The 14,372-nt window shown below is 43.0% G+C and overlaps 1 protein-coding gene across 1 annotated transcript in view; it reads right to left on the minus strand.

The window, feature by feature from the left end:
• Positions 1–14,372, minus strand: part of LOC138566704 (ribonuclease T2-like) — a 359,594-nt gene that overhangs the window by 321,581 nt on the left and 23,641 nt on the right. Inside the window, exon 2 of the mRNA XM_069644295.1 lies at positions 5,790–5,898. Coding sequence (XP_069500396.1) covers positions 5,790–5,893 — 104 coding nt within the window. The 5' untranslated portion in view covers positions 5,894–5,898. The remainder of the gene's footprint in view (positions 1–5,789; positions 5,899–14,372) is intronic.

Consider the following 14,372-nt stretch of genomic DNA (forward strand, 5'->3'; position numbering starts at 1 on the left):
TCTCCAGCCCTACAAACTCTCCACTGGCTCCCGGTTGCTGCAAGGATCAGATTAAAATCCCTCTGCATCATCCATAAGGCTGTCTGGGGCCGGGAACCACGCTATCTACAACTTGCTCTCACTAAATACTCTCCCGCCAGACCTTTATGCTCCTCCAGCACCAACTCTCTATATGTGAAGCGCTTCACCAAACAGAGAGCTGGTGGCCGATCTCTTTCCTCAGCAGACTCCCTCCTTTGGAACGGCCTCCCCCTTCATCTTTGTCTTGAGCCGGATCTCCTCAAATTCCAGAAGGTCCTCAAGACTTTCCTTTTCACCTTTTGCTTCCCTTCCCCCTCCTCTGCTAATCTTACAGTTGCTGAGATTGGTGCCCTGGCCTCCCACACCCAATCGCCTTCAGCCCCTTCCAACAGGAGTGTCTGAGGGACAGCAACTGGAGCCCCGACATTAAAGGAAGAAGGCTGTGTGATTCGCACTGCAGCCTGAACTTCTAAAAGTGACCTGTGAGTTTCTAGTGCTTGGGAAAGCCAGTGCACGTGTGTGAACTATTTATTTATTGAATACTGTGTATTGGAGTGGTTGCCTGCTTAGAAAACAGCAAGTTTTCGAAAGTCTCCGATCCCTTCCATCCTCAATTAGCCAACCGATGGGGATATTTGATATCGGAGTGGTTGCGTGTGATGGAAAACAATTTTCAAAGGTCTCTGAACAATGAACCCGGCAATTAAAGCAAAACTAACAAATACGGAACTATACAGCAAGTGAAAATGGACCATAAGTAAGAAGCCAATTATTGAATACTGAGCTGAATTCGAAAACTTGCTACCAAATGGAAATAGAACTTTTAAAACCTAGAAGGGGGAAGAAAACTTGAAATCCATGCAAAAAATTAAATGTAGAAGTGTCAAAAGACTATTACCAACATGCTATAATATGTTGAATTGTCAAAACACTATTACCAACAAACCACTATGATTTGAAGTGTTATGGACTATTACAAGCCTACCATTATATGTTGAAGAACCAAAAAAGGGATATAACTCGAACCAAACAACAGTATGCTGAAATCCTAATTAACATTGTAATTTTCAACCTGCATGCAAGCTGCAAGGTATCTGAACACATATGTAAACCAACATTAACTGAATGCAGAGACAAGAATATGTTGTGTTACTTTTGAAACGTACCAATTTAAATGTGGGGAAGAGAACCCTGAGTTTTAACCAAGAACATTTTCATTTCAAGGTTGTTTGAAGTGTTTAACTTGGAACTTGGGGAGAAGAATCCCTGAGAACTGAATAAGACTATTGCACCCTACATTTAAGAAATGGGACTTTGAGACCGATTTTTGTGGAACTGTTTTATATTTGGTGAAGGGAGCTGGAAGAAGCTCAGAAATGCATTTTGAACACTTTCCCTGTGGTTGCTGACATCTCTACACATTGTATAGATTAGTTGTGAGGTTAAGCATAGGTTTTTAAGTTAATAAAATTACTTGTTTTGAATCTGGAATCTGTTGTCTGTGCCCTCCTTCATGATGCCTTCACAGATAGGTGAGTTGTGTGTAATGATTTGGAGTTTGAATTACTACCATTGTCACAGCGATGGAAGCTTAACTTGTAACATGCACATGAGTTCCCTTCAGCGATGCATTTCCACGACCCTCATCCCCCACCTTGCCACAAGGGCCATCTGACCACTTTCTGGAGTCCGGGGCACAGAAAGCTTTGGGCCCCCAGCGAAACCCATGCCCTTCTCCCATGCCACACAGCAGACAAACAATTTCAAGTAATCATAGAAAGAATTAGATGAGAAGTACCTAATGAGTATATGCTTTCTGCTGCCCAAGGCTGATGTGCCTGAAACGCTACCAAGATTCAAGTATATATTTCCTTCTAGATTTAGATCATTAATTATGTCTGGAAATTCTATCTGTTGAACCATTCCAGAATCAATGCTTAACAGAGCCAAATAATTCAATCAGGCTTCAATCATAAAGGTAAAACAGGGACAGTTAAGAGATATACCTCTTTTGCCTTTTGTTGTAACGTGAGCCGAGGGAAGGCTATGCTCTTAAAAGGGGTGTGAAGGTGAACCAGTAGTGACCCAAACAACACAGGACCACAGTCTAAAATAAAGGTAATGTCCAATCAAGGTTCTTTAAAAATATATATATATTTTAATTAAACACCACCTACAATAGAACAAATAGAAAATACCGTACAAACCACCCCACCTGCAGTAGGAAGTACAGAGAAGATGTAAGAAGAAACTAGCGCTATGAGGGTGGTTCCAGGGGTGGTAGGTGTATTACTAGCCACCAAAAGGATATGTTGATGTTGAAAAGAGATGAGATCATGACCTAAATAGTCTCAAGGGCCCAAGTGGACCAAGGGGTCAGTTCAGGGTCAACAGAACCTGGATTCAGTTCTTGGTGGGCACTGAATAGAAGCAAATGCGGTTGCTCTGTGCAGCAGACGGGGGGCTCTGAATGACGCAGGTCAGGTCAGTCCAAGGATTGCTTCCCGGTTGAACCAGACTGAGTTAGGCTTTAGCAGCTGGGAGGGATTAATGAGTGATGCTCCAGCGGTTCGAGTCAGCAGGCAAAGGTAGCCGAAGTACAAGTCAGTGAGGAGGCTGTTTGAGGACTAGCTGCGCTGCACCATGGTTGTAACCCTCTGTCAGATTCAGTGTGTGACTAAGCAGTAATTCAGATTGGGACCTGGCGTTGAGCAGTTGATCCTGGCCTAGCAGGTGATGGGTTTAGCTAGGGCATGAGGCAGCGTCAAACTGGTTCAAAGTACAAGTAATAGTTCGACTTGGTGGAGGAGCACAAAAGCCAGTGCCAGGGCCTTCCCTTTCGTTCACGGTGTGATGAACATCGAATGACCGGTTCCGTAGAACAGAAAGCTTTGGCTGGTTTGGCCCTCTGGCTGCTGTGAAGCCCGTTCAAGGGGACTCGAGGACGGGATGGTTTGGTTCAGGGTCTGCTCTCTGTGAGAAACCGAATGGTATTCTCCCGTTTACTCCACCTTTTTACCAATTACCATACCCAGTTCCTCCCATCTCAGCCAGGAAATATAAAGGAGTATTCAAACTCTCCGAGAACTACCTGTCCCGCAATGCGTCAGATACGGGCAAACAGAAGGAAATTCAGGGAAATGGGAGGAAAGTACCCAGGCTTGAAACTCAAGATCCCCCCCTTTCACCTACTCAAGCCAGAAACCTCTCCTCTTTAGTCAGGGGTCACTTACATGCATACCCCATAACCCCCTCCCCAATCACTGGGACAAAGAAGAGCAAGCAAAGAGGAACAAAGATTTCCGTTAGGGATCAACAGAGAACAGCTTCCTATGGATCGACTGAAGGTTGCTTCGTCTTCAAGTGGCCTTCGGTCGAATATTGAGAGAAAGATCATACCGCCTCGCTTCAAACTACAAAGATTTGGGGGCTCTAGCTTTGACGTATGGGCCCCCAAAGTCTGGAACGCCCTTCCGTCCCCTCTGCGAGCCATCCCTGCTTTGGCCTCATTCAAGAGAGCACTTAAAACACACTTATTCAGCACAGGGTTTAGATGATTACTCAATCTGCTACTGACTGATTACTCTGGTTACTCCCAGTTTGTTTTGTCTTGTCTTGTTACTTTGTTTTGTGTGTGCCCTGAGGCCTACGGGCATGTGGCGCCTTACAAGAAATAAATAATAATAATAATGTTATTTTGGGCACTTTAAAAGAAACCTGGTGCTTAAGTAATCAGGAGTTTCAATGCTCAGCTAAACTTTACTCATCTTATCCGCCTCTGAAAGGGTAAAAGGTCATGATGGGGATCAGAAATGGTGTCCTGTAGTTAAAGAGCTCAGTGCCCCATTTTCTTTTTCTTCAACTTTGCGTATATTTGTTGTACTCTGAGTATTAAAAATCCAACGTAATGTAAAAGGTGAACTGTTACAGCCCCTCGCTCATATACTGCTGGATAAAAGCTGATATTTGAGATAGATGGTGGCGGGGACCCCTCAAAGATGCGCTACTGCGCGCATAACCATCTGGCCATTGGGCTGTGGAGGTCAAATTAGAGAGTCGTAGAAGTGATGGGACGATTGTAGCACACTGCAGCACAGCAGCTGGCGGCTAGTTTCACATCATATTCCACATAACTGCACTTTTAGACATGGGGAGATGCAGGAACTGGTCCAGAATAACACTGTGCTGATCCGGTACTGAAGCTCAGATTTATATCGAGGTACATGCGTGCTAAGCTCACTATTGTGGACACTAGGCCACACATCCCATTTCGTCATCACTGGGACTTGGCTGCAGACACCAGAAGTGATATGCAGATAATAACCTACAACACATCACATGAGGAACCCCCACCCTCAAGGGAGCCCAGTTTGCCCCTCTGACTGGCACCCCCCTTGTGACAGCCCTGCATGGATGATGAATGTACGTACCTTCCCTAATTTGATGACCATTCGTCTCCTTCGCCTCAAGCCTCGAGGGCAGATAAACAGTCACAGTGGTGGTGACCTGCTAAATGATGCACCGAGGGAGGGCAGAGCAGCTGCCTCAGGCAAGCTACTGCAATATGCCACCCACACAGGATGAAGGGAAGCATCCGATCCGAGACAGTCAGGAATGATGATAGAAGCCAGGGCCAGCTGCTTCTGAAATCATGGGCCCTTGTGCTGCTTGGCTCTGAAGCTCACGCAATTGCGCTCACTCACTTTCACACCCACGGCCACACTCAGCAGTCTGGGAAGGCAGCGAGAACAGTGACTAATTATTGGCTCACTGCATGGAGGTTCAGGGCCATCAGACAGCAAGAGCACCTCCATGTAAATCATCATTGCTGTTTTCTAGTTTTGGCAATTAGGTGGTGCTTTAGCGCCACCTATAAGCCAAAACTATTGCACTAGAGTACAGATAGGGAGAAATGGCATTTGAGGAGGGGCACAAAGCTTGTAGCTGTTGTTTGGTTATTTGCTGACCCATTGTCTGCCCATGGCCATGATAATCCCTATGGCCATTCCCACCCAGTTTCTGCCCCTGCCTGCCCAAAACCCCTCCTCATGGAAACTCTTTTTGCTCGCTTTAAGCCTTACCCTCAAACTTTGCACTCAAAGCACCTGCCAGTGTCTTCTCAAAGCAGTCTTCTGAGATGTAATGACTTAATTGGAGTAATAAACGCGCTACTGGTGTAATACAAAATGTCAACCAGGTCTGCCTTCAGCCAATCAATGTATAAGCACTATGCATGTCCTTGAGTGAAGTCTAGGTAAGTCTGAGGAATTTGCAGTCACTGCTATTAGACACCCAGGTGCTCACACCTTTTTGCACCTGTTGCCATCAATAGCCAGTTAGTACCACTGCGGCAGTGCCTGTCAAGTGTCTTTCCTATGACTAAACAAAAGCCCAAACTGTTTGCATCGCCAATGCTTGTTTTGCTATCTTCCTAGTTCCCACTCATCGCCCCTCTGGTGTCAGCAGTGAGCAGCACATGTCCAATCAGAAAACGAATGTAGCGGAGGCTGTGCGGTCCGGGAGGAGGAGGGAGCAATTAGTCATCTCATTAGTTGGGGCTACTAGGCGGCAGAGCCATCTATAAGCCAAAACTATTGCGTTACAGTACAGAGAGGGAGAAATGGCATATGAGGGGCACGAAGCTTGAAGGCGTTGTTTGGTTATTTGCCCCTCTATTCACTGACCATGGCTATGCTAAATGTCTTAAGAAGGTCTGCCTTCAGCCATTGTTTGCCCACACACAGACACGTCTCTGCTTGCCACCTCACCTGGGCTCTTCGTCTTCCACGGCTTTACTTTCCCAGTGAGTCCTTGCTACAGACAGCAGAGCAGCGGAGAGCCACAGGGCCTTGGCTAAGGAGCTCCTCATCATTGTCCCTGCAACAGAAGCAAGAGTTAGTGGCCGAGCGCTAGGAGCCGCCTACCGAATTCACAGTTTTTCCTTTCCATTTTCTTTAACACGCACACAAGTAAAGAAGCCACCTTTCGCACAAAAAACGTTTTGTTTTTCATTCGGGCAAAAAGACAATCAATAAATAACTGCACGTGAGAAGCAGTGCTTATGTGACATTTTATCTACAGGTGTAGCAAAAAATAATGCTGTGAGTACGGTGTTAATACTATCATAGAGATTGCCGTCCCAAGGATTTTCGTTGGGAACCCATTTGCGTCTTGCCTTTTTGGACAAGCTTCTTTGGATCAGCGCAACTCTAGGCAGGGCCGATTCTAGAATTTGCCAGGTGCTGTGCAGCAAAAGCCGTCCACAGGGCGGGGGTAGGTAGGTTGGCTATCCGTCGAGTGTTTTGCGGGACTGTCCCGAAATTAAAAGGTTGTGTCCTGCGAACTGCACACACCCTCTCTGACAGCAGAGCAGCTCGTCCAGGGGTCTGGGAAGCATTGCAACACGTTGCTATGTGTCAACAGAGCATTACAATGGCACTTAACAAATAGGAATGGTGGGTGATGGGAATGGGGTGTAAAGCTCTGCATGCTGTTGGTTTAAACACCGCAAAGGATATATATTTAGACTCAAATTACTTTGCATAGTATTACTGTGTCCTTCCTGCCTGCACACTTATATTACCCAGAATGCACCAGGCCTAGTTCGCCAGGCCTAGTATGGTAGTTTTTTGTTTCTGTATGATGTTCTCCTTCTCCTCCCCCCTTATCACCTCACTCTCCTTCATGCACTTGCACTATCTGAAACGTGGTTGGCATAGTACAGTAGTTAAAGGATTGTATGTTCTTCCCCCCCCCTTCCCCTTTTCTCGCCCCTCTTCTTGTCATGCACTTGCACTAATAGTAACACTGTTAGGCCTAGTTTGTTAGTCATTTTTTGCTAGATCATTCCGAAACTTCCAGGCCTAAGAATTACAAAGAATTACTCTGTATTCCCTTGTTCACTTCCCGCCTTGAAGCACTTTGAAGCATTTCACTTGTGTATAAGCGCTTTACAAATAAACAAATACAATTACAATACAGCATGGGGAAAATAAAACGAAAGCCATATCAACACGTATCTATGACGATTTACATAGCGTAAGTTTTGTTTATCATGCAAGGTGAGTTTACTATATAATGTGTCTTTTTTTCAAGACATTGCTATAAACAAAGTATCATTTAAACACACGAAACCCAACCTAAAACCTTAATAAATATTTATATAAAGTAAACCTGGAAAGATATGTGGTCAAGTACTTAAATTGCCAACACCCCATTTTCACCACTTCAAATCATTTAATTTTTATTTTATTGTATGCTATTATAAAACAAAAACCTCACTCAGTTTGACTATAAAGTTGCATCATATACAATAATAGTGACCATTCATGTATTTCACACCACTAAATTATTTGTCCCTCAGCTTATTAAAAGAAACATCTTCTAATGTCCCTCCCTTTTAAATTGCTCGAGTGCCATTTTGCTCCCACTTCTTTTTGTGAGTTTAACTGGGATTTAAGGGAAGTGTTGTGGTGTATTGAGAGTGTGATTTTTAAACTGCTTATAATGGTGTAATGTTATACAACTGAAGAGTGAAATAAATGCATATGTTTTTACTTGAAAACCTTGAGTCAGTGTTTGCCTGAATCATAGTAATTGCTGTCCTTTGTGTAACTATTTGATACTGCTCACTTACTCTTGAGATAAGTCTGGCTGCTCCGCTACTGCTACCACTTTAACAGTGTAGTACAGGCTTGTACCAAAGGTGAATTTGTACAGTCACTTGTAGTCTTAATTGTGTGTGGTGTTCCCAAAGGGTACTGCATATAATTCTGCCTAACAACGATCAAAGTTGTTTTTTTCTTTTTCTGATTCATCCAAGGGGTCAGAGTAATGTCTGGGGGGCCCCAAAGCATGGAGCTGTTCTTTTTTGATTCACACAAGGGGCCCAAGGAATGTCTGGGGGGCCCAAAGGGGGGAGTTGTTCTGTTATTGATTCATCCAAGGGGTCAGAGGAATGTCTTGGGGTCCTCAAAACCCAAAGTTGTTCTTGTGATGTGTTAATGGGCCGCTGGATTGCCTGAGGCCCCAATGAGCAGAGTTGTTCATTTATTTTTTACAAACAGGTGCCATGAAATGGCTGACACACGGCAACCCAATTCTTTCTTTACAGTTGTGATGGGATGGGATACTATAATGTTGAATGATTTATCATAACTTCTAAAGCTATGTTGTGTGTGATATATTGCATGTGTTTTATACAGTTTTCAAGAGGTATTTTGTATCATGTTTTTTATTTACAGTTTTTAGCTATGTAGAGGAGGCCGCGCATTTCATTTATAAGTGTTTACGTAGCGCTTAGACAGCAAATATTCTGCCTTGTTAAATAGTCGCTTAAAAGCAGTCACTACACTGTGGCCGTCTTGTTCTTTAAGGCCTCAACATAGGCAGATTGAGATAGAATTTGATGACGGCTAGAATATAGCGAAAACCATTGTTATCTTCGTGAAACGGATTAAAATCCATAATATCTGCCTGCTATTGTTGATCGATATCACATACCACGGTCATTCGCCGTTTAAAATGTTTGCGGGACGGCTTGTGTAGCGTCTAAGCCTTCTCACCTGCCAGCCACGTCTTGACGGATCTCTGTGACACCTTCTCACCATCGCTTTTCAGGTTACGGCACAGGCTGTCAAGCCCTCCATAACTACCAACACCTCCTTCCTCATAATATATTTTTGACAGCTTCAGGCCAGACATGTTCGCTCATAACAGCTCAATATAAAGGCACAATCAGTTTTTATAAACAACAGATTTTTATTCACATTTAAAATGTCAATGTTTATTCAAAATATATTCACAATACAACACTAAAGCAATCGGCCCTGTTATAGATTTCATGATAAATGCAAATACCGCACAAACAGATTGCATGCCGCTGCTTCAATAAGCAAGCATGTTACACTCCATTAGGTGCTCATTTATATATATTTCATCCCGCCCAGATGGGAACTGTTTTTTCAATGATGTTTCTAACACCAATCGGACAAATGCATCTAAACGGCTTTATTTTTAAAAGAGGGTTATTCACTGATTCTACAGCCCATATTGTTTTACATACGCATCGGTCAGCTCCTGCACCGATCCTTAGCTGTGTCAGCGGTTGCGCCAAGCACATCATTTCTACAATACGTTTAGGGCTCAACATGAAACATATTTTATGTAGCAAATTATCCGCGTAGGATATTTCCAAACATTCACGAGCATCATGCTGAGGATCATTAATTTTTGTCTATCGCACCATCTGTAAAAGCGTTGTCTTAAACACGCCCCAGTCACTATGGCCATAATCCCCTGGGTGGCACGAATATCAGCATAAAGAGGAGCCATCATGCCCGTATCGGTCTCCATTAGCATAATACATTCCTTACACAGACTGTTATCCGCAGGCTTTCAATTTATTTTGAACAACAAGTATAATGAATAATAGCATTATCTTTAAGGCAATCGGTCTCCATCAGCGAAAGACAGGCATTGCACAGGCTACTTTCAAAATACCCAGTGTTTTCAAGTTGGTTTGAACAGCACACTCAAGAAGCATTGTGTTTTCCAGCTCCCCGCAAAAAGCTATATATCCGGTTGTAAAGCCCCCCCCCCCCCGCCCCAATGCCATCACGGCCTTAAGCCGGCCTGTTCAATCAAATTGTATATCAAAATGATATAAACATTATTAAGGTTGTTTCAAATGAATGTCCACTTTATATATTAAAAAATTAACATTTATAGAAACATTATTCAAGTTCTTATCAAAATGTGCGCCAACTTTATATAAAAATAATATAACTATATATAAAGTTTATATAAAGTTATTTAAGTGCTTATCAAATGCACGCCAGCTTTATATAAAAATAAGATGAAGTACATATAAACAGTATTCAAAGGCTTATCAAAGGTACTCCAACTTTATATAATATCTGTAATAAAATTATGACTTCACCCATTCTGCCTAGCTTTATATCAGGGATGCCATTAAGGGGTCGCCAGGGGTCACACTTGCGACACCTGAGGTCTCCCTTGCTATCCCTGTGGTCTCCCTTGCTACCCCTAAAAATGGACGAATCGAAGCTCCTGGGCTGTGGCCAATGTTTCTAGAGTGGCTGGCATTCTTGTTGAAACTTCTTAAAAAAAAGAAGAGGTTCCACAAGTGTAACACTTTGAACAGTGACCCTAAATAAGAAAGAATAGGAATAACACAAAATGGGTCTATCTGGAATTCTATACAATAATTGCTAGACTCATTAAAGGTTTATTTCAGGCACACTTCAGGGGGTGCGTAACGGATTTAGTCTGTTCTTAAACACCTCAAATTCACAATGCAGACAAAATTCTCCAAAATACATTTAAGGTTTAACAAGCATCCATTTCCGACTATGTATTTTGTTTTTTACAAGTTGCAGTTATAGCATGTTTTTTTCTGCTGATACATATGGTGATCCATTCTTGTATGAAATGTATATCATGTTACAGTGATATTGTAACCATATCTTTCATAGTGTAATTAGAAACAATGCTATGTGATGCCACTTTCTGTTTTGTAAAGGGGTAAATGGTTGTGTTCCATCGCTTCTTGTGATGTGACTTCGGGGTGGGGTCAAAGGACATCACTTCCTCTGATGTCATCAGAGGTAAAGGGTCATGTGATGTCACTTCCGCTACCTCTGGCATTTTGGTGAAAGGACATCCCAGCTTTATATTACATCTATATAAAAAGTATTATAAAATTATGTCATCAGCACTATATTTTAAAACCAAACCCACTCCCAAGTCATCAGTGCGTCACCACGACAAAACCCTAACATTTGCAGTTTATCACCTCACAACTCACTTCGCCCTTCAACAGGCAGCAGCGCACACAAGTGCTCCCAGCTCACATTTTTATATAAACTTTATATTCATTTTATATCAAATCATCTCAACATCATATCAAACTACAAAAACCCTTTATATCAAGAAATATACATTTGATATAAAATAGATATAATCTTTGAAATACATTTAATATTATATTTATATTAAATTGATATAAGAAATCATATACAAAAATGGGAAGGCGGGATGAAGGACAGAAGCAGGGGCATTCAAAAATGTAACAATTAAAAAAAGAGGGAACCATATACTGCTTTTGTATTGATACCACCATTAGGGACATCACAGGAAATTACGTCTCTTGGAGTGGCAACAGCATGCAAACACTGCAGCAATGTTCTGAGGGTTGGCATCGAACGTTCTGAGGGTTGTCATTGAACGCCATTGGGAGATATTACCTTTACTTGTAATATTCATATTATAGATAACATATGGAACTGAATTAATAAACAATTACCTGAGGATGACTATAATAGAGATGACTGATTTGCAAAAAGAATTTGGAGGATGTTTTTTTTGGCTATTAGGTGGGTGCCCTCTATAAGTTGAAACTATTGCATTTGAGTACAGATCAGGAGAACTGGTATCTGTGGTAGGGCATCAAGGTTGTAGGTGATGTTTGGTTATTTCCCCACCCATTGACTGCCCATGGCCAGGCTAATCCCTATGGTCTTTCCCACTCACTTTCTGCCCCTCCCTGCCGAAAACACATTCTCCTGGGATCTCTTTGAGCTAGATTTATCAATCCTTACAATTAAACGTTGTGTTGAAAGTGCTTGTCAATGTTTTTGAAAAGCAGTTTTCTGAGATTGAATGACTTCATTGGAGCTGTAAACACCCTGCGGGTGTAATAAAATGTTTTATACATGTCTGCCTTCAGCCACTCGATTTAGCAGCACTATGCGTGTCCTTCACTGAAGTCCTGTTAGAAACAAGCATTTTTTGCTTGTGTATACGTTTTAGATAGTTTCCTAGGCACTGCTATTATGTGCCCAGGAGTTATATTATACTCATACCATTTTGCAGCTGCCAGTTCATACCACTGTGCAGTGCCAGGCAAATGTCTTTCCCATGCCTACACAAAAGCCACAAATGTTGCCATTGTCAATTGCTGTTTTTTGTAGTGTTGAACGTGTGTCAGTTCGGGCAAGTGAAAGGTGTGCAGCGATTCAGCTAGCATGTTTAACCAACCTCGGGACCACTGCTTGTCTCTTTCCCCAGCTCTGCATGCCTTACAGTGCTGCATGACCCACATCTTTGTACGTCTCAAATCTTTTCAAGCTACCCCACAGTTTCAAGTACCCCTGCCCTGCATGCCCTGCCTCTGCATGCCAACTAAACTCAAATGTCCCACAGATGTGCATGACCACAGCCTTAGTTGCTTAGCATACTCTAATACACGCAGCTACAATTCCTTTATAACCCTCAACTGACATTTCTTTCTGGAAAAAGTCCAATCAACCTAGCTACAAAGCTCGTAACTTGTACCACGCAAGCAGGACTATCTCACAGAGCCTTACTTTTTCTTATTACTCTGGGACTTGTATTCAGCGCCGTCACAAGGTGTGGTGAGGCCCGGGGCAAAGTATTTGGTGAGGCCCCATTATGATTGTTTGCACTGGGCCAGCAGTGGCACCCTTGCAAACAGGAGACACGAAAAATATACCCTTGAGCTTTTGTGTGCAGGAACCAAACTATGGTGTATTCCTACAACTACGAATCAACTACAGCAAAGTTAGGTTTCTCTACTGAAGAAAGGTTTATGCCAGACTAACATTTGTATCAAATGCCTTAATATATATATAGGATGGCATGATGGCATGTGGTGCGAGGCACCAGCATTAAGGAGCACCCGGCCCCTGTATGCGCATTACGACACACATCGTCCACAGTGACATGTATAGTGGAGGCTGGTGAGGGGGCCCAAACAAGACCAGGGGACCTTGAGAGGGGCTCTCACTCCTAAGAAAATGTTTGAAACATTGGGTTAAAATGGCGCATTTTACATCACTTTCTTTAACAAATTGGGTAGAAAGCCAGGCAGTTTTCTATTGGTTTTGTGTAGTAGCCCATGGAAAAAGCCAATAGTTGCAAGTCACCAACCATGCACAGGAACATTTTCAAATGCATTTCATGCTGCCTTTGCCAATAATATATTCCAGTATACAAATATGTTCATGCTGACTGTTCCCATGTATGTCCATGCAGGCTGCACCAATATATGCCAGCATTTCCATTTCAGGACTCCCAGCCACTAAAAATGCCATGCCACAGAAAGTATATCCAGGCTGGCTGCGTACCATCAGTGTTATTACTGGATAGACTGGCCTACAAATTAATGTGGTCCACATTAGCCATGCAGTAACACTTAGGTTTGCTCTACCCTTGATGCACGGTCCTGTGCATCAAGGGTTAAGCAAAACAAGCATTGTCAATGGCAACATTTTGGGCTTTCGTGTAGGCATGGGAAAGGCACTGCTGTAACTGGCCGTTGATGGTAGCAGGTGCAAAATGGTTCGAGAACCTGAGCATCAAATAGCAGTTTAGGAAGTGTTGAGAGCACTAGGAACTGGTGGTTTCTGCACCTTACTCTTTATTGAATATCTGGTTACGTTGTACCTGCAGCCAATTGTAGGAGCCAATGGGCCCGTGCTCTCATGACCCAAGTACAGGTTTAGGTAGGTTTGTGTTGGGTTCCTACAAGGATGGCGCTAGTACAAATCCTTATACAAGCTTGCTACGTTCACAATAAATCGTGATAGGTATAGAACACACGTGCAATAGGTGATATCATAGTGGGTTTTTATTTGTCATCTAGAGTGCCAACACGTGTTTCCACCATCTGAAGGTCTTTATCAAGGCTAGAATGATTGGGTGTCTCACGCATAGTGATTCTCGGAGGGCATATGGCCCTGAGTCAGTATAGTAACCTGCTTCGATGCATCTGCATGAGAAGGTGCTTGTCAACACACAGGATGTCCGCCCGTCAATCAGTGCAGACCTGGATTCAATGGCAACATTTTGGGCTTTTGTGGAGGCATGGGAACGGCACTGCTGTATTGGAATTAACTGCCCGTTGATGGCAGCAGGTGCAAAATGGTTTGAGAACCTGAGCATCAAATAGCAGTGCCTGGCAAATGACTAATACGTATGCACACGCTAAAACTGTTAGCTTTGCCAATGCTTGTTTTAACAGGATTTCAGTGAAGGACATCCATAGTGCCTATAAAAATTGAGTGGCTGAGGGCAGTCCTGGTTAAGACATTTTTCTTACACCAGTAGGGTGTTTACAGATCCAATATATTCATTAATGTGCAGAAGACTGCTTTGAAAATACACTGGCAGGCGCACAAAGTTTGATGGCAAGGTTTGATAAAACTAGCTCAAAGAAAACCGAGGAGGCTGTGTTTTGCGCAGGTAGAGGCAGGCCATAGACAGTCAATGGGGGGCAGATAGGGGATATCCAGACAACACCTCAAGCT

This window comes from Ambystoma mexicanum, chromosome 2p, assembly GCF_040938575.1.
Source record: "Ambystoma mexicanum isolate Mex_15411 chromosome 2p, UKY_AmexF1_1, whole genome shotgun sequence".
Taxonomy (NCBI): domain Eukaryota; kingdom Metazoa; phylum Chordata; class Amphibia; order Caudata; family Ambystomatidae; genus Ambystoma; species Ambystoma mexicanum.